The sequence below is a fragment of the Mytilus trossulus genome, chromosome 6 (assembly GCF_036588685.1).
Source record: "Mytilus trossulus isolate FHL-02 chromosome 6, PNRI_Mtr1.1.1.hap1, whole genome shotgun sequence".
Taxonomy (NCBI): domain Eukaryota; kingdom Metazoa; phylum Mollusca; class Bivalvia; order Mytilida; family Mytilidae; genus Mytilus; species Mytilus trossulus.
The window spans coordinates 83,151,989-83,179,403 of NC_086378.1; the positions used below are offsets into that span (position 1 = coordinate 83,151,989).

General features: G+C 32.0%; 1 protein-coding gene across 1 annotated transcript in view; it reads right to left on the reverse strand.

The window, feature by feature from the left end:
* Positions 1 to 27,415, reverse strand: part of LOC134722040 (uncharacterized) — a 112,753-nt gene that overhangs the window by 1,928 nt on the left and 83,410 nt on the right. Inside the window, exon 22 of the mRNA XM_063585458.1 lies at positions 327 to 446. Within this exon, the coding sequence (XP_063441528.1) occupies positions 327 to 446 (120 nt within the window). The remainder of the gene's footprint in view (positions 1 to 326; positions 447 to 27,415) is intronic.

A 27,415-nucleotide genomic window follows, 5' to 3' on the forward strand; every position in this document is an offset into this window, starting at 1 on the left:
TCCCCCCCCCCCCCCCCCCCCCACCGAATGTGACCTACAAATTTAGACTTATCAACAGGTTTGTACCGACAAGATCGCAACACGACAGATACAACATGTGAGGTGAGATCTGCTCACCCTTCTGAAGCACCTGAGCGTATCCTTAGTTATTGCGGGGTTTGTGTCTCATTCTTCAGGGGTTTTATGTTGTGTACAGTACACTGTTTTCAATATTATTAAAAATTAAATTGCAGTAGCGTTGTCAACTTATTTAAGACTGATTCATTTCATATAGGTTAAATAAAAGTGAATTAGAAATATAAAATAATAAAAAAAACAGTTTATACCTCCTTTGGCATATCTGTATGTTGCCATTCGTCTCAATTCATCCCACTGACATTTATATTGAATACATCCAACATAGTTTGTGTATCCATATTCACGACATATTCCTTTTACGACACATCCTGAGAAAAAAAGATTGATACTGAATATATTTTATTTTGATAATTGTTTCAATCATAGCCAGTACCTTTTGCATTACATCTAAGTTTTCAAGACAAATTTTAATTTTGTTTTACCATTAAACTTTTATTTAGTTTTCCCAAACTTGTATTATTAAAACAGTGTGTAGAAAACATTATATGTGTCTGTTTATGGTTATTATTGAGGATTATATACCGGTTTGTTGAATCAAGTTTAAAAATATGGAAATTTTATAGGAAATTCACAGCCTTTCCTCTTTTATTCTTATATTTTAGATTGGGTTCTTGATATATATAGGATCATTGCATAAAGGGCTAGCAATGGTTTCCTGTAAAAAGTTTGTGAATTAAAGAATGTTGGTTAAAACAAATATAAATATGGACCAATTCTATGATGGCTTGTATTATTGACTCAGCATGAGATCTTTGGAAATGTAAAGGTCTACTTAGGATTTTTCGTAAAAAATAAACGCTAGCACATCATGGTCCAACAAGTGGGTAATCGTTGTTTGAAATATAATAACGACAATGTCTGTAAAGAATGTGGATTTTCTACAAAAATCTCGATTTTATTGCACCAAATTGGTATATGTACAAAATCGCTCATTATATTTGGTCATTTAATACTATTGCCATTTGAAAATTTCGTTAATTCACATGCCTACAGAAAATGTCATAAACCTTAAGATATTAGTTTGTAGACAATTCAAAATTGTGAATTAAAACGGTAAGCAAGACATCATTTGCTTGATAATGCAATGTGTACGACTTACGTATCAGAGGTAATATATAAATATATGATATAATTCGTAGTATGATTTATGTAGACCATGTGTAGGTATACTATGTCGATTTAACAATTTATTTATTTATTTTATGATTACAATTGGTTAGCAATCACGTTTTGTTAAGGTGTCATTTTTACATCAATTTAATGTTTCGCGGAATTTTCAAGCATACAGGTCTAGAAAATATGCATTGTCTTGAATCATTAGGTTTTTTGCCTGTACAGTTTGTTGAGTATCCTTTATGGAGTGAATATGTGTATCAAAATATTAAGTAAATAAAAACTCATATTTTGAAAAACTTCTTTTACAGATATTGAAACTTGTAGATCTACAAAAAAAAAAGGTAAAATACACTACATTCATTGACATATACACCAATGATTATTGATCACTTGCCACTTGGTGATGTGCTCAGTAATCGTTTAAAACCATATGAGCTGCCGGGCGTTTTGGTTACAGTACATTCTACTTGAAAACATGGTCTGCTGGCTAATGGCCACTTCTCACCATTGTAACGACATATGCCATCATGGCGGCAACCTTGTTAAAACATAAAAGAAATATATTCTAAAAAGTCAGTGTGTATTACAGCTTAAGTTAGTATTTTACATTAGAATCGAATAACAAAAACTTGAATAGCAATTCAATTGTATCAATAGCGTTTCAATAGTTAAATTTCAAGGCTGACGAAATAAAAAAAAACAACCATCAAACCTGGATCCAGATTTATTTTCAATAGCTTTGTATTTGCACAAATTTAAATAGACAAAAAAAATAGTACTGTTATGTTTATATAACCTCATTATTTATATTGTGTCATATGACTTGTATTTCAAAGCAAATTTTGATATTAATGATAGTTCAAACAATTGGCTTCGAAACTTGTGTCAATCACATGGCTATACTGACCAACTTTCACAGGTCTTTGCACCATGTATATTGTGTTACCACTTCTCTTCTCTCGTTCACATTTATAATCAACGCAAGAACTTTCATCAGTCCAGACTGAGTTCTCATCTTTACATACACCATTGACTTTACATCCTGTATAAGAAAAGAAATATATTACTGAATCTATTCTTTCAGGACAGTTTTATCATATCTGTCAATGACCTTAACTCTTTTTAGGTAAGCTTAAAACGAAGCGTTTTTATTCAACTCTACTTTCCAAATTGTAAACGAGAGTCTTTTAGAAAAAGTGAAAGAAAATGACAACTTATTTGTATAAAAGGAACGATCGAAAATTATTTATTCTAGCGGCTTTTGATCGCACTTTACGCATTAGAAATGAAGAAAATTGTTTCGAATTGCTTGGTTTCCCCAATCTCTTTATTTTTTTAACTGATTTTTGTCTGTAAATTTGATCGATTTATTTGTATAAAAGTATATGCATCAGTTTTGTTGAACATTTTCCAGAAAAAAACTATTTTTCAAAAGACCTTTGCTGAAAACCAATACGGTCCTGGAATTTAAGGCATTTTTGCCGTCTCGTTCATCAGCCTTTCAGTAGGTGGTTGCCTGATCTCTGGGAGAGATAGCGTAATTCCGTAATCGATTAAGGAGGAAGATAATAAGAACGTACAAAAGAAGCAATTGTTTGAAATAAAAGAATTTTCGGGGTATTCCTTTCTTCCTACTTAACTGTGGGAGAAAGAGTTGATTCCCAGGAAAGGATGAAGTGTTGTTTGATTTTCAGATCTTCTTTTCATAACAGGAATTTTGTTCTATAGTTCTGAAGTCCTTGAATATACTACTGATATATGGCAGTTCTTTAAAGACGTTTATGAGAAAAGAGTATAATCAATTTGCACAAAAAATTGGGATATCTTGTCATCTTTAGACTTCTATAACAATGTTTCATATATTCAAAACAATTGTAAACAATAATATTCTTTTGAAATATATTAAATATAGGTATTCAAAACTTTTAATGTTACAACCTCCACCAACTCTTTCCAGCTGTGGGAATTTGCTGTTTGCCTGGCTTTCACATCTATAGAGTGAACAATCCTCTTCTATTTCTTCATTGGCGGCAAGGCAGTTACCACTTTTATCTTTACAGGCTAGAAAAAAGTGTAACATAGAATTAATCATATAATGGTGGGCTAACCGTTCCGAATTACCTGCAGTTTTTTTTCTTCTTTCTGTGTAGTATTTTAAATATGACAGTTTTTATCCATTGCTTTGATGTGTTTGATCTTTTGATTTTGCTATTTGCAAACGGTCAAGTAACAGAAAATTATTTTGACAGTGATTTTGGTAAAATTTAGCATACATTTTTGGCTCGTTGAACTATAACTAAAATCGAAAAATAATGCATTTTAATATCTTTTTGGCTAAAATATAGATGACGTTCTTTCACTAAACAATTCAAAATTTGGTGACTATGTGGAACGCATCTATCCCATCGAATTGGAGATAAAGGATACTACAGATACAGTTAAGTCAGCTTCATATCTTGACTTACATCTAGAAATTGACAATGAGGGTCGGTTGAAGACAAAACTTTACGACAAAAGAGATGATTTCAGCTTTCCAATTGTGAACTTTCCATTTCTAAGTAGCAACATTCCAGCAGCACCTGCATACGGGGTATATATCTCTCAATTGATACGATATCCTCGTGCTTGCATTTCCTATCATGATTTTCTTGATAGAGGGTTACTGCTCACAAGGAAGCTATTAAATCAAGAGTTCCAAATGGTGAAGTTGAAATCATCCCTTCGTAAATTTTACGGACGCCATCACGAGTTGGTTGACCGTTATGGAATAACCATTTCACAAATGATATCGGATATGTTCCTTACGTCGTAACTACAATCCCCTTCCCTTTCATGAATTTGACCTACCGAATTAGACTATTTACCGGATTTGTAATCACATAAGCAACACGACGGTAGCCGCATGTGGAGCAGGATCTGCTTACCCTTCCGGAGCACCCGAGATCACCCCTAGTTTTTGGTGGGGTTCGTGTTGTTTTTTCTTTAGTTTTCTATGTTGTGTCATGTGTACTATTGTTTTTCTGTTTGTCTTTTTCATTTTTAGCCATGGCGTTGTCAGTTTGTTTTCGATTTATGAGTTTGACTGTCCCTTTGGTATCTTTCGTCCCTCTTTCATATTACCGACTGAAGTCTTAAAATGTGTGAATATTTGTATACAAAGCACTTAAAAAAAGCGAGAAACTGGGTTCATTGAAGCGTACTGCGCTTTGTCGGTCGTTTTAATACTACACTCATAATCAACACAACCATGTTTTCTCCGAGCACCTTCCTCAACACACTCGTTTTTAAAACTACATTCTTAAATATAAAATTGTAACTGGTTAAAACATGTCATGGTCTTGGTAGTTAAATTCCGTTTGATTGTCAAGATTCAGTATTTGTATAGTAATAATGAAACATGGATAACCATATTTAATAAGCACTTTAAGTCTTAGCAAATATACACTAGAGGAAAGAATCACATATCAACATGAAAAGTCGTGTTTTTGATTTTGTATTGTAGAATATTAAGTAAACCATTTATGAAACTGTATCATTTTGAGTCATTTAATAATGGCGTATGAATTAATTCTCTCCCGATTTATTTCGCAATTTCTTTTGTGTTTGAGTTTGTGTGCCTTATAAAAAAGAAGATGTGGTATGATTGCCAATGAGACAACTATCCACAAAAGACCAAAGTGACACAAACATTAACAATTATAAGTCACCGTACAGCCTTCAACAATGAGCAAAGCCCAAACCGCATATAGTCAGAAAAGGACGCGATAAGACAATGTAAAACAATTCAAGCGAGAAAACTAACGGCCTTATTTAAGTAAAAAATTTAACGAAAAACAAATATGTAACACATAAACAAACGACAACCACTGAATTACAGGCTCCTGACTTGGGACAGGCACATACATAAATAATGTGGCGGGGTTAAACATGTTAGCGGGATCCCAACCCTTCCCCTAACCTGGGACAGTGGTATAACAGTACAACATAAGAACGAACTATAAAAATCAGTTGAAAAAGGCTCAACTCATCAGATAGACAAAAAATAAAAGTGGACGTGGCCGGGTACTTCTACATCCCGACACAAAAAGACATAATGAACAGATCTGAGAGTACTCGAAGTTATCTGACAGCTAGTTCAAAGCCATTAACAACTAATAAAAAAATCATGCCTCTAAGACTAAATGTATACTTAATGATAATCCAAAACAAGAGGTTGTTCGAGATGTCATTCTCAGTAAACTCTAAATAGTTATTATATTCTTTATCGTATGCCCCTCTCGCACTATCAATTGCTGTGTACAGTGGACCGTGAAATTTGGGTACTAAGTTTCAAGTTGATTGGACTTCAACTTCATCAAAAGCTACCTTGACCAAAAACGTTAACACGAAGCAGGACAGACGGACGGACGGACGCACAGACCAGAAAATATTATGACAATAAATGGAGTATAACAATGAATGAACAAAAGAAAGACATAGTAGAGCTACAGCAGTCAACAATTTGTGTATGCTATTAACCACTATAAAACAATTAAATATAATAACAAAGAAAATAGATTGGCATAAAGACAAAACGCAGAAGCAAACATCAAAAACAAGAAAACAAAGCATGACCTTAACACAATTACACAATGGTGAGATGTATAAGTACCGATAATCTCATCATAGATACCAAGATTCTAATTTTGTATTTGCACAAGACGCGCGTTTCGTCCGCAAAAGACCCACCAGAGACGCTGTAATAAAATTTATTAAATAATTAATAAGGAAACAAATAAAAAGAACAATAAGAACAAAAATGTACTTAACAGTTAGGAATATGTTTTTACAATTAAAAAAACCCACTTATAACACGCATGTAATAATAGAAATAGCTACCAGGTTTTTGCAAGTAACCTTTTGCCTAGGATGTTGTATGCCTAATGTTTCGTTCTTTGCCGATGTAGAGCATTGCAGAACTCTTGAATGTTTGACAGTATCCATTTGACGTACCTAGGAACTTGTATATCCTGTCGTTGTGTTGTGTTTTGATATATTTAATATTCTTGTCTTTCGTTTCTGCTTATGTGCTTTGTTCATATACCAAGTCAGGAACATGACAGCTGTTATCCATTCGTTTGATGTTTTTGAGCTTTTTGATTTTTTTCATTTGCTTATGACTTTCTATTTGAAATTGTCTTTGGAGATCGGTATTTATGTTTATTTACTTTTTTCTATTGAACTATTTGTTAAAACCCGTAGGTTCCGGATATACATGGATTACTTTTTCTTGCTTGTAAACTAACAACAATCAGTCGATCCGTAGATTGTTAATTTGACAAAAAATGTATTTAATGAATAAAACCTACTTTGTTGTTTTACTTCCTGCTTGAAGACATGTCTAAGACCATTCTTATACCAGCGACACGTGTACTCTGTACATCCACTGTTCCATGTCATGTTAACACCAATGCATCTTCCATCAAACTTGCAACCTAGATTTATCAATGTGATAATACAATCGAAAAATATATGTCCAGCTTTTTGTATATATGGTTGAAAAGTTTCGTATGTTCTTATTTATACATTTTTGTATTTTTTTTAAAATATTAAAATTCAAATTATAGTTTCAAAAACTATTTTGTCAGCAATAACGTCGTATCCATAAAGGAATCAAAATATTATTTCACCCGGAAAGGTTATTCCAAAAGAGTGATCATAAGTACTAATTAGGTCTTTCCACTTTTCTGTGGAAAGACCTATTGTTTTTCTTCTGATTATTTTTTTTTTCTTCCACCTAATTTTGTTCTTGCGATAAATATTTGTTTTGCAACATGTCGCTTAGATATTTGGTATATGATATCGAACAGTTTATGCGCTTTAGAAATTTACCCTGTGTAACCGAATACTTTTCTTTGTAGGAGTTATCTCCCCAAACACTGTTTTCTTTGTTAGCACAACTCCTTCGCAACCGTACAAGATTACGACAAATTTATTTTACAAAATTGCTCGTTATATCCTTTGCATGATTTGTCCTATTTTGACCGAAGCTATATGAACGCTCCATATGAGAGTTATTTCCCCTTATGCATTTGATATAAGTGATATGCATTTCTATCTTGTAAACCATAAGTGCTAGAGACCTAGGATCTTTTGATTTGAGGTCCTTGGTCCAAAAAAATGAAAATTAGGTCAAGGTCAAAGGTCAAGGTCATATTCTAATTTTTGAATTTGGCTTATTCTTTCTCATTTCCAGAAACTGTATAAGATAACGACAAATTATTCTACCTAAATTGTTTGTTGCGACATGTTGTTACATGTCAATTTTGATTGTAAGGGTACGTTGAACGTAAAAGGGAGTTTTCTCCCCTCTTGTATTAAAAAATACGCGTATGGTGATATAACTCATTAACTAACTGTAAATAAGACCCATAGTCTCTTGATTTGAGGTCCTTAGTTTGTGACCTTGAAATTGAGGTCAAGGTCATAGGTTAATAGGACGTTCTAGATTTTGACCTTCACTTTAAATTCATATAAATACATCATAAATCCATAGGAACTAACATTATTAACTGATTTTTCCTAAATCAATATCAAAATAGATCTTAACTAGTGGAAAGACCTTCAATTGTTCTTTGAACAATTGGTTTTTAATTATATATATAATTCTAATAGAATCATCTAAACTAATCTCCCGCATGCTTTTATAGAAATATCAGTCGCAACCACTTAAACACAGACATAGGATAATTTTCATCGGGTGGTAAATGGTTCTATGTAATTTGTTCAGGTTTGTATGTACTTGTATCATGAATACGATATTACTTAAAATAGTTTTAACTCCAGTTTTTCTGAGTTTTCTCTCTCGGCTTACTGCGAAAAATATATATGAACAGTTGTGTTTTAAAAAAGGGCATGTTTCTAAAATTTATAGAGCATATTAATTTCACGAGGTTTTTTTTTTATAAAGAAAAACTTTAAGCCCGACGGTAAAGATGATTGTCCAAAAAGGAAGGATGTCAAGTAACTTCGATATCAGCCATATCTCTATGCACAAGATGTAAACGACCTTGTATTTAATAACTTCATTCCGGACGTCTGATTTTTTTTTGTATCTTTATTCAATTCTTCAACATATATATACAACAGATATATTACATATTACACAAAATTATCACAAGGCAATGTTATAAGTATAATGACACACATAATCAGTACAATAATCAGAAATCAAACGTTTTGACACCTTCGGTTTAAGGTACCAATTGAGTGGTAATTTGTAATAAAAAAGTATGTCTCCCTAGACATTATATCTTTATACTATATCCCTCGACAAGTGTTGTAGTTTCAACGTTTCATTATGAATGGTAAATTTAGTTTTATATTAATTTTGTCATTTTTCTTTTGTTATTAAGGTCAATTTATTTTGTTCAAATACATTTTATTTGATCATGTTTTCTAAAAAGTTACCAAAATAATTCAAAACTTCAACATTTTATAATGATACATAAAGTTATTACAAACAAAATTTATAAAGTTTTAAATTTGTTTTCTAATTTAGCTTCTTTGTATCTATGTAGTTTCACGGGGAAATAACTCTTAACTATAAACCTTTCGTACCGACGGTTACTTGCAACGGTTGCTTGAAAGCATAATCGAGTGCACACACTATTGTTTCCTACTAATACAAGAAGAAACCACATGAAATTAGTCCCAAATTACAGCTAAAAATTCTCAAAACAGTTCTGCATATGATTCCTAAAATATTTGTTGATATAAAGTGTATACATCAATAATTTTCAAAACTTAAATGACGGCTCCCACTTCGTACTGCGGTTGGTACGGTAGCAAATCTGGAAACCTCTACTATAAAAGAATCAACCGCCATGCTAATCCACACTTAGTAATAACCGAAAATAGGAAAAAAATATTACAGACACTGAAAGCATTTTGTTGTCTTATATTGGGGTGAGCGAATCGTTGGCGTAATCTTGGCAATCGTCATATTAAATTTGATCTAATGATAGGCATTTTCATTTTGTGTTCTTTAAGTTAATGCATAATAAGATGTTTATATATGAAACAAAACTTAAAACAAGTTTTAATAATCAGCACAGACTGATACATCGGAAATACAAAATGTGCAACCATAACTAACAGCGTTGGTCATATATTTTGTTTGCAAAATAATATTATGTAATAATGGTTTATCAAACTTTGTCATTCAATAAAACTGGGAAAATAATGAAAATAATAATCATAAACTGTTCAACACACTTTATATATTAAGATACCTCCATCTACAATATTCATGTAAGTAGCCCTCTTCTCTGTATCGTAGAAACACTGTTTTGTGTAGCATTCTTCTGTAACTTTGTCTCCAGCATTATAGCATTTTCCATTGTATACACATGCTATCAATAAAAATAATGGTGTTTTGAGAACGGTTTGTCACCGTATTACAGTCGCCATCTCCGATATAAGATTTAGTATTTTGATCGTTACATCTCATTAACTCGTCTTTCCCAAAATTGTTTCTTTTCTTTTAATATTTTGCGTTTAATTGTAGTGTCAATTGACTTTTGTCTTCAAATTTATTGTCTACTCCATTTCGTAACCGTTCATTTTTACAAACTGACTTTACCTAGATTAACATAGCCGTATTTGGCACAACATTTTGGAATTTTGGGTCCTCTATGCTCTTCAACTTTTTACTCGGCTTTTTAATAACATGAGCAACACGACAGGTGCTACAGTTTTTGATGGGATTCGTGTTGTTGTTGTTCCCCTTTTATGCCCGTTTTGTTCACGCATCATTTTTGTACAAGTGAGAGGTTTAGCGCTTTTAAAACCAGATTCAATTCTACGTTTTTCTACATTAGAAAATGCCTGTACCACGTCAGAAGAATGACAGTTGTTGTTCATTCGTTTGATCTGTTTCATCATTTGATTTTGCCATTTGATTAGGGACTTTCCATTTTGAATTTTCCTCAGAGTTGCAAAACACTTCTCCTTCCTCCATTATGAATAAGTTGTTGACCCTGATAATAAATGATTTCACAACATTGTTTTAGTGTGCTAAAAAAAGTTTTATTTAATTTCTTAGCTAGCAACACGAAAACAAATGTCCATTTAGATTACAGGCGTTGTGCGAAACAGCTTATGCTGACGTCAATCACATGCAACCCATGTTTTATTGGAATTAGATCATGACTTTGTTGCCAAAGCGAACGAAGCACGTCATATTTAAAAAGACATTAGACACTGCTTCTCTGTGAAATAATTAATTGTATTCATTTAGAAAAATAATCAACTCTACAAAATGTTTAGGGTACCTCCAGCTACGGTGCTCATATAAGCGACCTTCTTTTCTTTGTCAATAACACATTGTTTGGAGGAACATCCTTCTTTCACTTTATCACCAGCTTTATAACATTTCCCTTTGTAATTGCATTCTGTCAATAAATAACAGTAAAAATAGTTATTATCTTGTCAAATACTTTATATTATTTTCGCATTTGAGCTTTTACAAACCAAAATTTTTCGCAAATAATGTTGGTACATAGAATTGTTGTGATTGTCGCTAAAAAGACATAAATATGAGATTCGACCGTTAAAATGTTTGGTAGTACTAGTATATCATTGGCAACCGCCCACAATGGTGGAATAGAAATTGGGTCATCACATGTCTTCTTCAGACCGGCAGTAAAACCCTTTCCCCAGTGGGCATTTGTTTTGCTGTGTGGGATATTTTAAGTATGCAGCCATGTCCGGTCAGAATTGGAACGTTACATCCGATGCCTAGCTATGCAAAATGTCAGTTCTTATCCAATAAACTCTCATTGTATTTAGCCAAACTTTTAGGAATTTTTGTTTCCCAATGCTCTTCAACTTCGTACTTTATTTGGCTTTTTTCCTTTCGAGGGTCACTGATGAGTCTTTTGTAGACGAAACGCGCGACTGGCGTAAATATAAAATTCTAATCCTGGTCTCTATGATGAGTTCATTTTCTAGTGGCAGTCGAAACTTTCACGACCTTCATCCCGGAAAAACTATATAAGATGATTTACCTATTTTATGTATTGTCCACACTAGTAACCCGAATTTAACTTGAACGGACAAAAACGTGTTAACGCTATTTAAATGAGATTGATCGTTATTTGATAAAGATTGAAAAAAAATAAAAATTAAATTTAATTCATATCAGTTCATATCAATTCATTTTAACGCCAGTCACATAGATTTCTCTGCGGTGAATCAATTGAAATCAAGTTGCTGGTTAGTCATGGTTAGTTGCGTTAAACTAATAGGCCACGCCCCCGTTAAACTATTTCAAACATGCATTAATTCGTTTTAAACATGGGTGAGACCCGGGCTTTTTACAGGTAAATCACCCAAGCAAAACGACCTCGATGTATCTATCGTTTTTTGTTTCAAACTTTAAATGCGTATAGTCTTATTAAATTCACATGCTTCACAATTTAAAACGTTGAAACGAATGAATAATACACGCATCATGTTCATATATAATTAAGGAATTAAAATAAAAACATTAAAATATATATGCACACGCGGTCTAAAAATGCAAAACTTGTGAATCTGTTGAAAATAAAATAGTTAAATATATAACATGATGGTTTTCTATATGATACTCGTATCTTAATGTAGACACGGAAAACTGTCTACACAAAAATTATTTATTTTGTACATAATTTAAATCGATGTATTTCATATTTTCGGCATTGACTGCAAAAAGTGCTAAGTCCATTATGAGTAACCTTTTTTTATATTTCTTTATTTTAGAGTTAAGCTTCTGGCCAAGTGTCACTGATTCTGTCGCAAATCATTTACTTCAATAACCAATCAATTGTATTCTGAAAGAAGTTGATTTGTTTTCTGTACGAATACATGAAATATTTCTCACTGAACGTTATGTTTGCAATCGATGTTCAAATACAAATCTACAGTATCAATATGAAAGAGACTTGATAATATATTTTTTTTATTATTATTCTACACATGCATATTTGAAGGATCGAAATAATCAGTTCTACAAATGGATGTTATTTAAAGACTTGAAACTTTACAATTATCAAGTGAATCCATGAAATTTTTATCGACGCACCAAACTTTTCCCTTTCATCGTGCATAGCTTATTTTCCGATTTAACGATCTTTTTACTTGTTCATTACATTCTAAAATTAAAATCCTTCACAAATTGCAAAAACTTGTATTCTCCGGCTAGACTGCGTAAAAGATAAATTTTGCTTTGTTTGTGTATACACAATGTTTTAAAGGCCGATATCCAGTTTGGCTAAAAAAGAATTAATTTGCACCACAAGTTAATTACGCGAATTCTTTATTTGCATAACTTTATCATAAAAACTGCAACATTCATCAGCGCCAATAAAACTATCATTTAATTGCGCAAATATTTACATGTAGGTACAGAAATCGCAAACTGAAAGGGCCTCCTTAGAGCACTTAGACTGACAAAAAAAGTGCACTCTGGACCTGATGGAAAGATAGAATTGACACAAAAAACATAGCATACGGAAGGAGAAGTACATAATTTTGAATTTAAGTAATTATAAAGTTATTTAACAGTTGAAGTAAGTATTCTAATGTTACATGTACGTGTAAATAGGTTAATAGTTTTGAGATAAATATGACACAATTAATAAAATTGAGGATGGAAATGGGGAATGTGTCAAGTTTCATTTATTGGCGCAATTCATATAATAAAAAAAAAGAGATGAGCGCGATTCAAACCTTTCCAAAATGACAAATTACATCTAACCGTTTTGACAAATCAGTAAATTCTTCGCCCGGGGATATACACCTGCCAGTAATCTACCTTCAGTAACTTAGCAATACCCAGTCGTGTCATTTCCGTATATTGTACATGTAGATATATAGCAAGTGTGATACATGTACAATACCCATTCAAGTGATTTTCAATTTCAGAAGAGCTCCATATCGGGTACATAAACATAAAATTACAATAATATGAAAAAATGTATTAATAAGTTCAAATATTGTTTTGGTAAATGCATCTAGGTATGTATTTGTAAACTTATGTTAATTCGTTATTTCATGTCTCTGTCTTTTTTTTGCTTCTATTATTTTTTTGTATCTTATAGACTTATTCGTAAATCGAAAAAACGCACAAATCTGAATAGAATCATATGGCAATGAACTTGTGAATGATTTCTCTAACTCAAAACTAGTTATAGATGTACATGTAAATGCCTCTGAAATTATATTTTTCTCGTTGGGTTGCTTGTTCATTAATTGACGTTTACGATATATTCTTATGTTCGGTATTTGTGAAAACCGCTCATCTATCAATTTTACAAGAAATATAATACTTGTAAGTCATGAACAGTGAAGTTTAACTTTCTATCATTTTTTCGTAAACGCACAAACATAAAATAAAATGAAACACTTTAAATCGGTTTAAATCATGCTATGCATTTTGAAAATATAGTTTTGAAAAACCGGATAGTTTTGTTTTATACTTTTTCTATCCCTCTTCTTAAAAAAATTTGGACACGTGTCGCTGGTTAATATAGAATACAATTAACGGTACCAATTTTCTTGTACCAGATGCGCATTTCGAAAATACATGTCTCTTCAGTGATGCTCGAGGCCAAAATATATGAAGTCAAAAGCAAATTTAATATAAGAGACGAAGAGCTATAATCCAAAAGGTCCAAAAGTATAGCCAAATCCGTGAAAGGAATACACTGTAAAAAATAGTGTTAAAGTTTAACACGTGAAAGTGTGAAAATGAATACACTAGTGTTAAAAAATATTCACCATGTGTGTTAAAGAGTAATTGTAATTAACACTGTGGCCCGGAATAACACGTTGAAGTGTTAAAATGTATTGATAGATGGAAGTCTAAATTTTTTGTTTCAGCACATTGAAGTACATTGTATGTTTTTTGTAGAACACTTGTTTACGATGATTTAATATGTATTCAATACTATCGTTTTTTAGTTTTATTTTAAAAATTTCATTAAATAATTTAGAAAAATGAAAAAAAACATCATTAACGAATCCAACAGAGTCAAGAACCAATTATCTTCTTTGTACACACAAAGATTTAGCAAAATTAGGCATATCTAATCTTAATATGACATTAATTGAAAACGTAATTATTCAGAAACCAACTATTGGGATAAGAACAAATTAATCTTTAACACGGATGTGAAAACAGCATGCACACAGATTAACACACCCATTAATCTCTTCTGAATTAGCACGTGACAGGATGCTGAAATTTTACCGCCTTTTTCGAAACGCTCCATCTTTTCAAAAGTTGGAATCACAACTAGAATAGTCAGAAAGTGGTCAACACGTCAAAGAAAACAAGCAAACACAGATTTAAATACAACTTTATCAACTAAAATGTAAGTATTTCCTTTTATATATAATTATGTGTGATGCTTGCCTGTCTAGAGACAATAACATGAAATCTCTGAGTCTTGGCATGACAAGTTCAAAGAGTTGCCGCGCGTTTCCATCACATGTGATGCCGGATGGCTTGATAGTGGTTAATACATATATCCCTATCTTTTGTTAAATACTGATATAATCAAAATAACTTTTTTATCATTTGTGATGGCTTTTATTCTTATAATTTGGAATTAAAAAGGATTCAACTTAGTTAATTATAATAAACATGATAAAGGGGGGTGGGTGTCACGTGTTCTCCGAACGGAATACTTTTCAACTTGTTCACCGTCATCGACATGACTGTTACAACCGTCATTTCCGATGTAAATATACACTCCAGCTGATAAATTCATACTGAATATTTGAACATATACCCGATTATTTTACAGTAATATTTTTGTTTCCAGATCCATTACACATCTGAAAATATACCCAAGTAAGAAGAGAACAAGTACAACCGGTACAAGTGCATGTACACTGTACCAGACAGTGCAGACTTTCAACAGTTCAAAAAACAAAGCATGGGCATATCTTTTGTGTTCTTTCAATAACTGTTACATTTAATGGATTTATCATGTGTGTGTCATATATTTAAAGACGGTTATGCAAACTGAAAATTATATTTACTGACAAGTATCACTTTTTAAACACATTAATCCCATTTTTATGGCACACTGGTGGATTGAGTAGCTAGTGTGAATAAAAAATGTTTGTGTAAAGAATTCTATAAGATCTACATTTTATCCATTTTTCAGTTATATAATTTGTTTTAAACAAGTCAGTATTAATTATTGTACAAATGTATACATGTACCTGTAATACTTTGTAACACAGATTTGGAACAATACAATATTATGCTATTGAAAGAGTTTCATGGTTCTTTTGTATTACAAAATATTATGAGGTTATTAAAATGTCTCAATTTACTGTCTTAAATGACTTCAATACTTTGCATTTGCATTTATACATAAGTGATAGCAGAGACATATATATGTATATATGTCTCTGGTGATAGGTAGTATTTATATATAGTAATAGTTACACATCTTATGCATCTGAAGTATTTTTTTAATATGTAAAAAAATAAAATGAAGTTAAATGCGTAAAGTATTGATGCATCTAAGTACATGTTTTTGACACATTTAATTTAAACCGTTACTGGTGGTTTGAAGCCATACATTGTATACAGTTTTACCTACATGTAAAAGTTTTTGATGGAGTACTATTGTCCTATGTGTGTTTACACTACAAGATCTCATAAAGATTTCTGCATTCATATTGTACGAGTACACAAACATGACCCCAGGTTTATCATACACTGTCAAATAGGCCAATGTGCTTTCAGTACAAAGGTTTGGAATAGCTATAAACAGCATATCAGTAAACGCCATAGAAATGATCTTTTAAATGATTTGGTAAATGATCATGATGATGACAATGGTATAATTGTACATGATTTTGGCAGGGACATAGTTAATGTAAATAATATGGAATTAGATAATACACAGGTTTTAAATGCAAGCTATCTTTTGTCTTTAGAATCTTGTCACAACATTACACAGTCTGCAATTAACATAATAGCTCACAACACCTCGGAACTGATAAGTAAACACTTAGAAGTGCATAGAAATAAGTTAAAGAATGAAATTCAGACAAAAGGGCATGCAGAAATAGAAAATATACTGAAAGAGGAAGCAGCATTATCATGTTTTGATGAGCTTAAATCTGAACATAAACGTCGCACATTTTATAAGACTCATTTTAATATGGTTAGTCCACAGTCTATAGAACTTGGATACCACTTAAAAAAATCTCAAGGTGGGATAAAGAGAATAAGAGACTATGGATATTTTATTCTTTTTGAAGATTTAATTACTATCCTGTATTGTCTGCCAGAGGTACAATTTTGGTTCCAGAACAATCATAAAACTCATGACACTTTAATGAGAGATATTTGTGATGGTTGCTACATAAAAGAAAATCCCCTTTTCAGGAGAAACCCCAATGCTTTGCAGATAATATTGTACAATGATGATATAGAAATTGTAAATCCTCTAGGGACACATGTAAAAAAGCACAAAGTTACACTTTTTTATGTAGCATTTGCAAATATTCCTCCAGAATATCGTTCAAAACTACAATCAATTTTTTTGGTGGCTGTTGCTAAATCAAGATATATCAGAAAGCATGGTGTGTCAAAACTTTTGAAAAATTTTATTCAAACTGTTAGTAGATTGGTATCAGGTGGGTTTGAAATTCAAGTGAATGGTAGGGCCCATAACATTGAAGGGGCATTAGTAATGGCGCCTGCTGACACTCCAGCTGCAAACAGTCTAGGTGGCTTTAAAGAAGGTGTGGGGTTTGCATATAAAAAGTGTAGAACTTGTCTTATATCTAACAATGAATTGAGCAGGCAATTTAGGGACACCCATTTCATCGAAAGAACAAATGTTAATTATGACCAAAGTTGTAGAACTCTAGAGGGTGAAATGACACGTGAAACAAAAAGTTATTGGAGTAAAATGTTTGGTATAAACAGTAGAAGCTGTCTCAATTCTTTAGATAATTTTGATATCATACAATGTTTAACTCATGATCCAATGCATGTTTTACTTGAAGGTTTATTACCTTATGAAATGTCACTTTTACTTACTCACTGCATTGACATGAAAAAGTACTTTTCACTGAACTGGCTTAATTCACAAATAGACTCTTATCCTTACTCTCTTGCAACTTCTTGTAGTAAGCCTGAACCTATTCAGAGAAAACATTACTTTGTTAATGCACATGTAAAACAAACAGCATCAGGGATGCTATCTCTTATTAGTTTTTTACCTTTTATAATGGCTAGAAAAGTTGAAAGGGGCGATAAAAAGTGGTTGACATTTTTAAAACTAATACAGATAACATTTGTATGTCACAATCCTTATGCAGCGCAAGAAACTGTTGAGGACCTTCGAAATCTTGTAGAAAGTCATCATTTAAATTTTCGTCGAGAATATCCAAAAGCTTCAGTACCACCCAAAATGCATTATTTAGTGCATATGGCAAAGCAAATTCAAAGATTTGGTCCAGGAAGATTTCAATCTTGCATGAGGTTTGAAGCAAAACATGCTTTTTTTAAGAATAAAAAATGGAGGTGCTTTAAGAATTTACCTCTTAGCTTGGCCATATTCCATCAGAAATGGCTGTGTGGACAAATGATTACACCATTAGGGACATACTCTGGAAATTTTTTGTATGCTGGAGATGAAGTAAAAGAAGGTGACAATGTAATTATTGAGGAAATGCAAGAATTACACAAATTATGTGTAAAAGAAAGATTCCCAAATTCTGAGTCTGTCTATGTAACAAAACAGGTTAAGATCCATGGATGTGTTTATGGAGAAGGTGTTATTGTGGTTTCATCATGTGATTATTTTAATCCTAGTTTTGTTAGGATTATTGAAATTGTAATCAAAGATCAAAACAAATTTTTCTTGTGCAAAAATCTCAAATAGTTGATGTTAATCTTCACTTAATCAGTTATGAAATAGAATTTGAGAATTCATTTCAACTAGTAAGTTACAGAGATCTTGTGATCAAGCTACCACTAGATATGCATCTTTTAAATGGCAAACTGTTTGTAATGAACAAATATGCTCTCTTAACATTAGATTTACCTTGATGTATTATGACTTTTAATATTTTCTGTTTGATATCATGTTTGTTATTTAAGTTAATTTACCTGATATAATTCATATATCTTGGCTGTTTGTATGTTTTATACTACTAGTATGCAGAATTGTTAAACAATGTATACACACATGTTTTTTCTTTTGATCTTCATAATTTTTTAAGTAATAAAAAAAAATATAAGAAAAATTTTATTTTAACAGAAAATTATGCCTTTGTTAAAAGTGTGGGATGCCAGTCGAGTTCAAAAGAAGGCTATCATTGTGAAAGATTTGACAATTGCAGCTATTTCAGACAAGGGTAAGTTTAAATTGATAATACATGTAAGCATAAAAAAGAAGATTTGGTGTAATTGCCAATGAGACAACACTTCACAAGAGACCAAATGACACAGAAATTAACAACTATAGGTCTCAGTAAGACTTTCAACAATGAGCAAAGCCCATACAGCATAGTCAGCTATAAAAACCAAAGCCTCAAATGACAAATGTAAAACAGACAAGAAAACTAACGGCCTAATTAATGTACAAATAATTGAACGAAAAACAAATACCGTATAGCGGGTTATTTTCGCGGATGTAAAATTTCGCGATTTTCATTGAATGAGGTATACGAAATATTTTGGCGATTATTATTTTGGCGGATTCAGCTTTTTTAACATTACCTTTGTATGTACACTTTTAAATTGGTGGAATTTATTTTGGCGATTTTGTTCTATCCGTGAAAATAAGCGAAAATTTGCACCCCGCGAAAATATCCCGCTATACGGTATGTAACACAGCAACAAACGAAACAGTAAAATACATTGTATGTTATTATAATTCCTCATAAAATTTTCAATATATATGTAAAATGAGCTTCAAAATATCTCATCAAAGACTTCTCCAAAATGAATGACTTCATACTTGGCCACCAGCTTAACAGTGATGAGTTGAAAACTCTGGATTTTCTTTGAAAATTACCTGAGAGGTTATAAAAGATCTAGAAAAAGTACGTGCACATCTTTGTAGTGGCGAAAAACACGCATATCGAGTTACACTAAAAAGAATAATTACATTCATAATAATTATGATGTAAATTCACGAAATTAAAAGGTTATAATTTAGAAATAATCTAAAACACGATTAGACATTCCCCATGTTTAATTATAGATTAAAACAAAATTATAATTTTAATTCTGAAATTCAAAAGACATGTGTCTGGTACTTGACAGTTCAGCGAACACTATGACATGAAATGCACGATGATATTGACCCAAAACAAAGGTGAAAGATTCAAATTGTAAAATCATCCGCTGGACGGTAGAATTTCTATCAATCATTCAACGATATAAAAAGACTTTTGAGTGTACTATGATTGAAATACTTTTAATTTATTGAAATATTAAATTGTTCCAGTCATTGGTTACTAGTGCATGATTGTCAGTCCATTTCGATATTTCATAGCACTTTTACAAATTCTGAAGAAAAAAAAAAGAAAAAACTAATATTCCCATGGGAAAAATATATCTTCCCATGAGAAGGAAATTGTCCCGCAAAGTGTTCAACTCCCACAAAAGGGAATCTAACTAACTAAGAAATGCATAATCATCTGTAGATTGATTTTTTACATATGAAACGATGTGTATTGATTTTACTTGGTTCAATGTTCAGTGGCAAGTATTTTATATATGCGCAGGTCCTGAGACAGAAAATCAAATTATCAGATTGCGGGATGACGGACAGGAAGACTTCAAACGTAACAATGTGAACTAGCTGTCAGAAACTTAAGTACTCTCAGATTCTTTGATTATTGAAGACCCTCTATAGCTAGCGACTATAAAGATGAACAGGAATAAAAACGCTGACCATTGATAATTTGTATTTTTGTTAAGCTCTGACTTTGTGTTCGATCAGGTCCCGTGTATGTTTACCCCACATTCCTTTATTTTCTATAAAGGCGTCTATTTTGACAGTAAGTTGACACGACTTATTCATGTTAATACAAGTTACACCCTTAAATGTAAGACACCGGATGGAAATACTCAAAAAGGAGAGCCAGTTTGGTACTCTTTAATGTTAGAGTTCAAATCTTCATGAAAAAACGACTATATGTTTTCTGTTTTCAGCATAGAATAATATCTTCTAAACTATATTTTTCGTCTGGATATTTGTGGACATGCATCATTGCGAAACCAGACATTTACAAATGAAAATTAACACTTAGACTATATAGTATAGACATTTAGTAGGGAAGTAAATGAACAAAAGACAAGTAATTCAGAAACACAAAATTGAGAATGGAAATGGGGAATGCATGGATCACGCAAAATTATGCAGGGGCGACACCGGAGTAATGGGAGTTTGCTTCTTGCAAGACATTCGCCGTGAAAACAATTTGATATGAAGACAAGCCTTTGTACTGTGACTTTGTTTTAAAATTTCAAACATGAGGCTGTTACGGCTCTGATCACTGTTTTAAGCAATACATAGTTTCCTTTCATTTTGTTGTTAGCTTTCTGAAATAAATGTTTACATATTATAGACTATTATGATCCTTTTTTTCAATTTTAGTTAAACACTATGTCTGATTTGCCTTTTCATAAATTTTAGCATGTTTAAATGTCTTTTTCTTTTTCTTCATCTTTTTGAAACCCTGGCTTTGTATTACCACTGACCAGTTCAGTAAAGAAACAGCTGCTTCATGTTTGCATACATGTGTTTGTAACCATTCTAACATGCTATTATTTTCCGTTATTTTTTATTCCGTGTCTATAGATAGTCTTGATCGGAGAGGCAAGATTTATTTTGTCTGTTGGTTGCTTGGCTAGCGTAAGCTTATCGATTTACCTCACATTTTGAAGTTGGATGGAGATTGTTTTCAAATAAATGCCGTACCTTTGTACTTTGGTTTCCTGTCGGATTTTTCTCAATTTTGAATTGGGAAGTTTTATCATTTGTTTTGCATAATTATTAATTTTGACTTGTGTGCTAGCGAAATGTCTTTAGTGTAATCTCGGAGTGTAATTTTTATTTCAACTGTTACGTTTGCTTCAGCACAACATAAAACACGAATACTTTCATTTTCTTGTAAGATTGAGATTCGTTACTTCAAACAAAAATCTCTTTTATCTTTTTTTTTTATTTTGCATTAAAAGACCGGTTTCTTAAAAAAAAACTTTCACACAATCGACTGAACGAAGTATAAGCTTTGGGAAGGTCAAGGATTATAACATATTTTTCGTAACTTTGAAAAAATCTAAAATTTACGGTAGTTAATGGTCGAATTGAAGCTTAATACCTACCAAAAAATCTCAATGAGCGAAAAGACTTTCATTTTAGTCATCTCTGGTGTATTTATGATGGCTTGGTTTGAAGCGAGAACAGACGAACTATGCTTACTAGTGCTGCATAAAAAAACATGAGGATATGGTTTGTCCTTCATGAATCTATATTACAAATTCGACTCATATAAGGATAATGTTTGTCTCATAGAAAAATCGTTAGTTTTTACCGATAATTTATTTTTTCGAATTTTATCGGATATAGTAGTTATTTGGAAAAATACAACCCGTATAATTATTTATTAAAGTTTCGTATGCATCATAAATCAAGCTCCGGCAACTTTTGACTTGTTCTAATATAAATAGTAATGATTTTCAGCGGAGAAAAAGATAGATATTTTGGTCGTGGTTGGAAGAATCGTAAAAGTGTTATTTTTCTTAATTCTGTTTGTTTAATCGGACATCGTAGAGTATTAATTTGATTTCTTTTTGCCAAACTGGACTCCATATTGTGTATTGAATTGAAAGTTTGCAAACGGTCCGACCAATGAAATCATTTTAATATGTAATGCGAACTTCAACGAGAGCACCTAGATGAAATATTGTATCTATACTACAATCAGTTTTAACTTAGAAATTTCCACTGAAATATATAGGAAATAAAATTATATGAAAGCAACAATGCAGAATGTTTCTTTTCCATTTTTTTTAACAATATTTATGTTCATTTCAATTTGGTAAGTAGACTTATATTTAATGCCCAAAACGTAACTATATGTTTTCTTTTAAAACATTAAAAAACGCGAGAGTATGCCGATATATAGCCAGTCTAGGTCTTTAAACTTAAATCAACTTGCACATCGTTATCGCAGACTAAAATTTATCTCATATATATATGTTCATTTATTACAAGTACGTCAGGGTGCATGGCAGCACAATAATCTTTTTACAGAATCGTAAGAACAATATATCTGTTTGATATTTGCTTCTCTTCCACAATTAACGCCCGATTTGGCCAGTGACCGGTATTACAATTTAACACAGTTTTAAAAGTTCAGTGGTCTGCTTCTTCATTTATAATTTTGAGCATGACTTTCTGTTTATCATATTCAACATACGTCAACATTATCTTCATCAATTTTATTATTCAACAAAACCTTGTTTTTCATTACAAGCTTTTCCATATATCAATATACAGCAAGAGAATGAATATTTGTTGCTTACCGGAAATATAAGATACATCGATTCAAATTATGTGCACAATAAATAATTTCTGTATAGTTTTCCATGTCTAAATTTGATTTACGAGTACAATATAGTAAACAGAAAAAAGAGAAACGGTAAATATACAGGAATACATAAAGTTTCGTAAATAGTTGCAAAGGACCACATGTTACTTACATGCAATGAGGTTTCATAGCATTCGGTAATTTTTGAAACGCATATATATATATATGTGTGTGTGCGATTAAGATCTAGTGCATTTGAGCAAATTAAATTTATGTTATCCATCTAACTATTTTATTTTCAACAGATTCCCTAGTTTGACATTTTTAAACCACGCGTGCATATATATTTTAATGTTTTTATTTAAATGCCTTTTATATGAAAATGTTCGTTTGTTTAAATTGTGGAGCATGTGACTTAATAAGACTACGCATTTAATCTTTGAAACAAAGAACGATAGATACATCGGGGTCGTTTTGCTTGGGTGATTTACCTGTAAAAAGCCCGGGTCTCATCCATGTTTAAAACGAATTAATGCATGTTTGAAATAGTTTAACGGGGGCGTGGCCTATTAGTTTAACGCAACTAACCAGCAACTTGATTTCAATTGATTCACCGCAGAGAAATCTCTTTGACTGGCGTTAAAATGAATTGATATGAATTGAAATGAATTAAATATAATTTTTAATTTTTGTCAATCTTTATCAAATAACGATCAATCTCATTTAAATAGCGTTAACACGTTTTTGTCCGTTCAAGTTAAATTCGGGTTACTAGTGCCATTATATGCATTCAATATTTGCCACTGGACGTTAAGCAACGCTCAATCAATTATTGGAACACTTAGTGATGGACGGTTTATAATAATAATAAAAACATCATATATAGAAACTAAAGCATTCAAATGAAAAATGGCTTTTATATTTTACGCAGGAAGACTGCACTAACCTTTTGGTATTTTGAGTCTTGTATCTTGAGATGGTATCCAAGTGTAAATTGGGGGACATTGAGCATCCAATAATCAAACAATATCTGAGAAACGGTTATATTCAAATTGGGTTGTTTTTGGTTTGAATTGGAAGTTATTTCGGAAAACAATTGTTCAAACATATACGAAATTGGATAAGGATGAAATATTGCAAAGGCAGATATATGGGGGGAAGGGGTCCCGAGCCCCCCTTTTGTTGGAAAAAATTGGTTTATTGTATGGGGAATCACTGAAGCATGACTGCATCGGACCCACTCTTAGGCAAACAGTGTTGGTATGATTCTGGACGTGATGATGTAAATATGGTACACTATTTAGGAATAAATTTAATTAGATAAATGCTTAATTTATATTGAAGGGTTAAATAAATGTGTATAATTATGGAAAAAGAAAACTACAGAACGTTTTGAATTTTCTAAATTTTAATTACAATAAAACGTTTTCATACATTTTTAACGTACCGATGAATATTCATGGTTTTTTTTTTTATTTCAAGTAATATATTATTTGTTTACTTTATAGTTTTAGCGCTGAGTTGTTAGTTTCTTTGTTTGAATTTAAAGTACTAATGATTTCGAAATGGACAGATGTGTATGTCCAGTAGCCATTGAATTTATTGTGAATTGGTATTATTTGATTGATTAACTGTTGGTTGCTTAACTGCAGTTGCAAATATTTTATACATGTTTCAGACTTGACCACTATATATATGTCGTTCCTATAAAAGAGGGACGAAAGATACCAAAGGGACAGTCAAACTCGTAAATCCAACACAAACTGACAACGCCATGGCTAAACATGAAAAAGACAAACAGAAAAACAACATTACACATCACACAACATAGAAAACTAAAGAATAAACAACACGAACCGACATCATCTATGAAAGTCGGGTAAATTTGAACTGACACGGGAAAGAAGTCTATTAGATGGGGACATGAACTTAGCCTTGCAACATGCCACCTAAAAGAGTTGTTGAAAGGGTTATCAACGATCAAAGAGCGTAGTACTCTCTTAATATGAGGCATCAGATTTACATCCCAATTTTCGCCGGACGCGGCTGCGTACTTGAACATTCCATACATTCAAACGGACGCCTCACTCTGGTGAGGGTTTTACCTCCAGCAGAGGAAGACTAATAGAGAATTGGTATTAAAATAGACTTTGACATTTTGACAATTTCATAAGCTGTTGTATATAAATTAACTGTAAGATTAACCAGTATTACCATTTGAATGATTTGTACCACAGCAGTAACTACCTTGCTCTACAAGTTGGTCGTTTTACGTTACTTATTAATAAATTTCCTGAACCCTATGTTCATATAATTATTAGAAAAGTGCACCTTAAGGAGGTAGACCTAGGTAAAGGGAAATAACTCTTAAAATCATCAGTACGTTTGTGTCAACCATTTTCATAGATACATTCTAAGCTTCTATGTTACATAGATTATTTCCAATCTGTTTCAGGTAAATGCTTAAAATACTTTGATAAAACTTTACTTTAACAAACGCATTACTGATTTAATGAGTTATCTTCCTGAACAAAGGTCTACCCCCTTAACCATATTATTGTTACAACAATAGTCTTTGTTTTCCTTACCTTGATCAACTGAATCAATGTTGAATGATATATAATTCGCTTTCCTTGTCATGGTACATTTTAACCAATGGCAGGCGGCATGGTGCCACACAGCATTAACTGGATGACATTCACCGTCATACTTGCATGCTACAAATAAATTAACAAGACTGAAACATTCAATTATATACAGCAGTTTAAATTATCGTTGTATCTGCCGAATTCTAATATTTTGTGTAATGTGAATTTTGTAAGCAAATATAATTTCCTGATGTATGTTAGGCAAAAACAAATTCCAATGAACAAAACAAATTTGACAGCATCACTGTATTTGATTCTTAGACATTTTGAAAAATCTATAAAATTAGCAGTATAGCCATAAAAAGAACCCATACTATCGGTGCTGTATTCTGTAGTGCTATACAGTAAAAAAACAACCTGTACCATTTATTTTGGCCAATAGATTAAAATTAAAGTGTTGATTGCATTAATAGTTATAGTATTATGTTCTTAAAAAACAAACAGTTGGTCTGACAGCATTGATATCAATTAGATCATACATTAAAAATAGAGATTTCTTGTATGACTATTTTTAGGCGAAGCTGGCAACACAAGCTTGCTGTAAAAAAAAAAATAACACCAACACAGGAAATAATGTTAACTGGAAAGCCATTTAAGATACATAAAATAAATGACAGCACATTTGTAATTTACTAAAATCAATTAACATAACAATAGCATCACTGCAGACAAACACATTGACGAAATGTGAATAGGGTGCAAAATTGGTACCATAAATATTATAGAGTAGATATAATAAGATGTAATATGAGTGCCAATTAGACAACTCTCCATCCAAGTCTCAATTTAAAAAAGAAAACCATTATAGGTCAATGTATAAGAATACTTATGCATCCTTTATAAAACTAACATCTGTAGAATAAAACAAGCAGAGAGAAACTTACCACCTCGTAGGAATTTCATTCCACATTTCGTAGTTGCTGCTGAACACTTGTATGTCATGCAATTTTTGGTAAACTCAGAGCCGATAGGGATACATTTCCCCTTACCATCACTACAGCCTGAAAGAAAAAAAAATGTCGTTTGCAATTGATTGGAAGACAGACAACTGTCTTATGAAGACCGATGACAAATGTTTTAATTATCATAGATCACTGAACGACCATAAAGAATACTGTGTACCGTAAATTAACAAAGCAAACCCCTTGATACCAAAGTGTGAGAGTAAATAATAAAACTCAATTTTTTTTTTTATAATATAACAATTTACGGAAACAGTTATGACAAGAGTGCACAACCGTTCCTCTTAACTTGGTACAGTATTTTCACAGCACAGCATAATAACAAGTAGTAGAAATATCTGGACTTTCGTATTCAGTGCTTAGCAAATCTACCTAAGGAATGTCAACTTGCATATGTCACTAGTAGGAACTTGACGAATCTAATTTCAGTTAAAATGTCACCCTTTGGAAACGATGAATATGAAGGAAAAACATGTCACCAGTACGTCGAGTAACTGTTTGTTTAAATCAACCATTTCGTAATAACGAACGTAGAGACATTAGATGTTGAAGTATACTGGTTGCTATCTAAGTCTAAAATACATGATTTGTTTCCGTTGTTTTTGGCTTTGAACTAGCTTTCAATAGCTGCGAGTACTCTCAGGTCTGTAGTTCGTGTCTTTTTGTAATGGGGATGTATAAATACCCTGCCACGTCCACTATATGTATGACGCAACGTCAAATATTGCTACCATTTAGTGTAACATAAAAATGACGTTGAATTGGAAACGCGCTTTATCTAATTCTTCCTGCTTTCTTTCCTTTTTGGGTAAATGCAAATTATAACACACAGGTATAAATGCTGCGCGAATCCAATCCAATATGATTTTATAATTAACGTAGAATATTCAATTTTACTGTTAGTAATCATGTGTTTTGGAGTAATATTGCTGCATAATATAT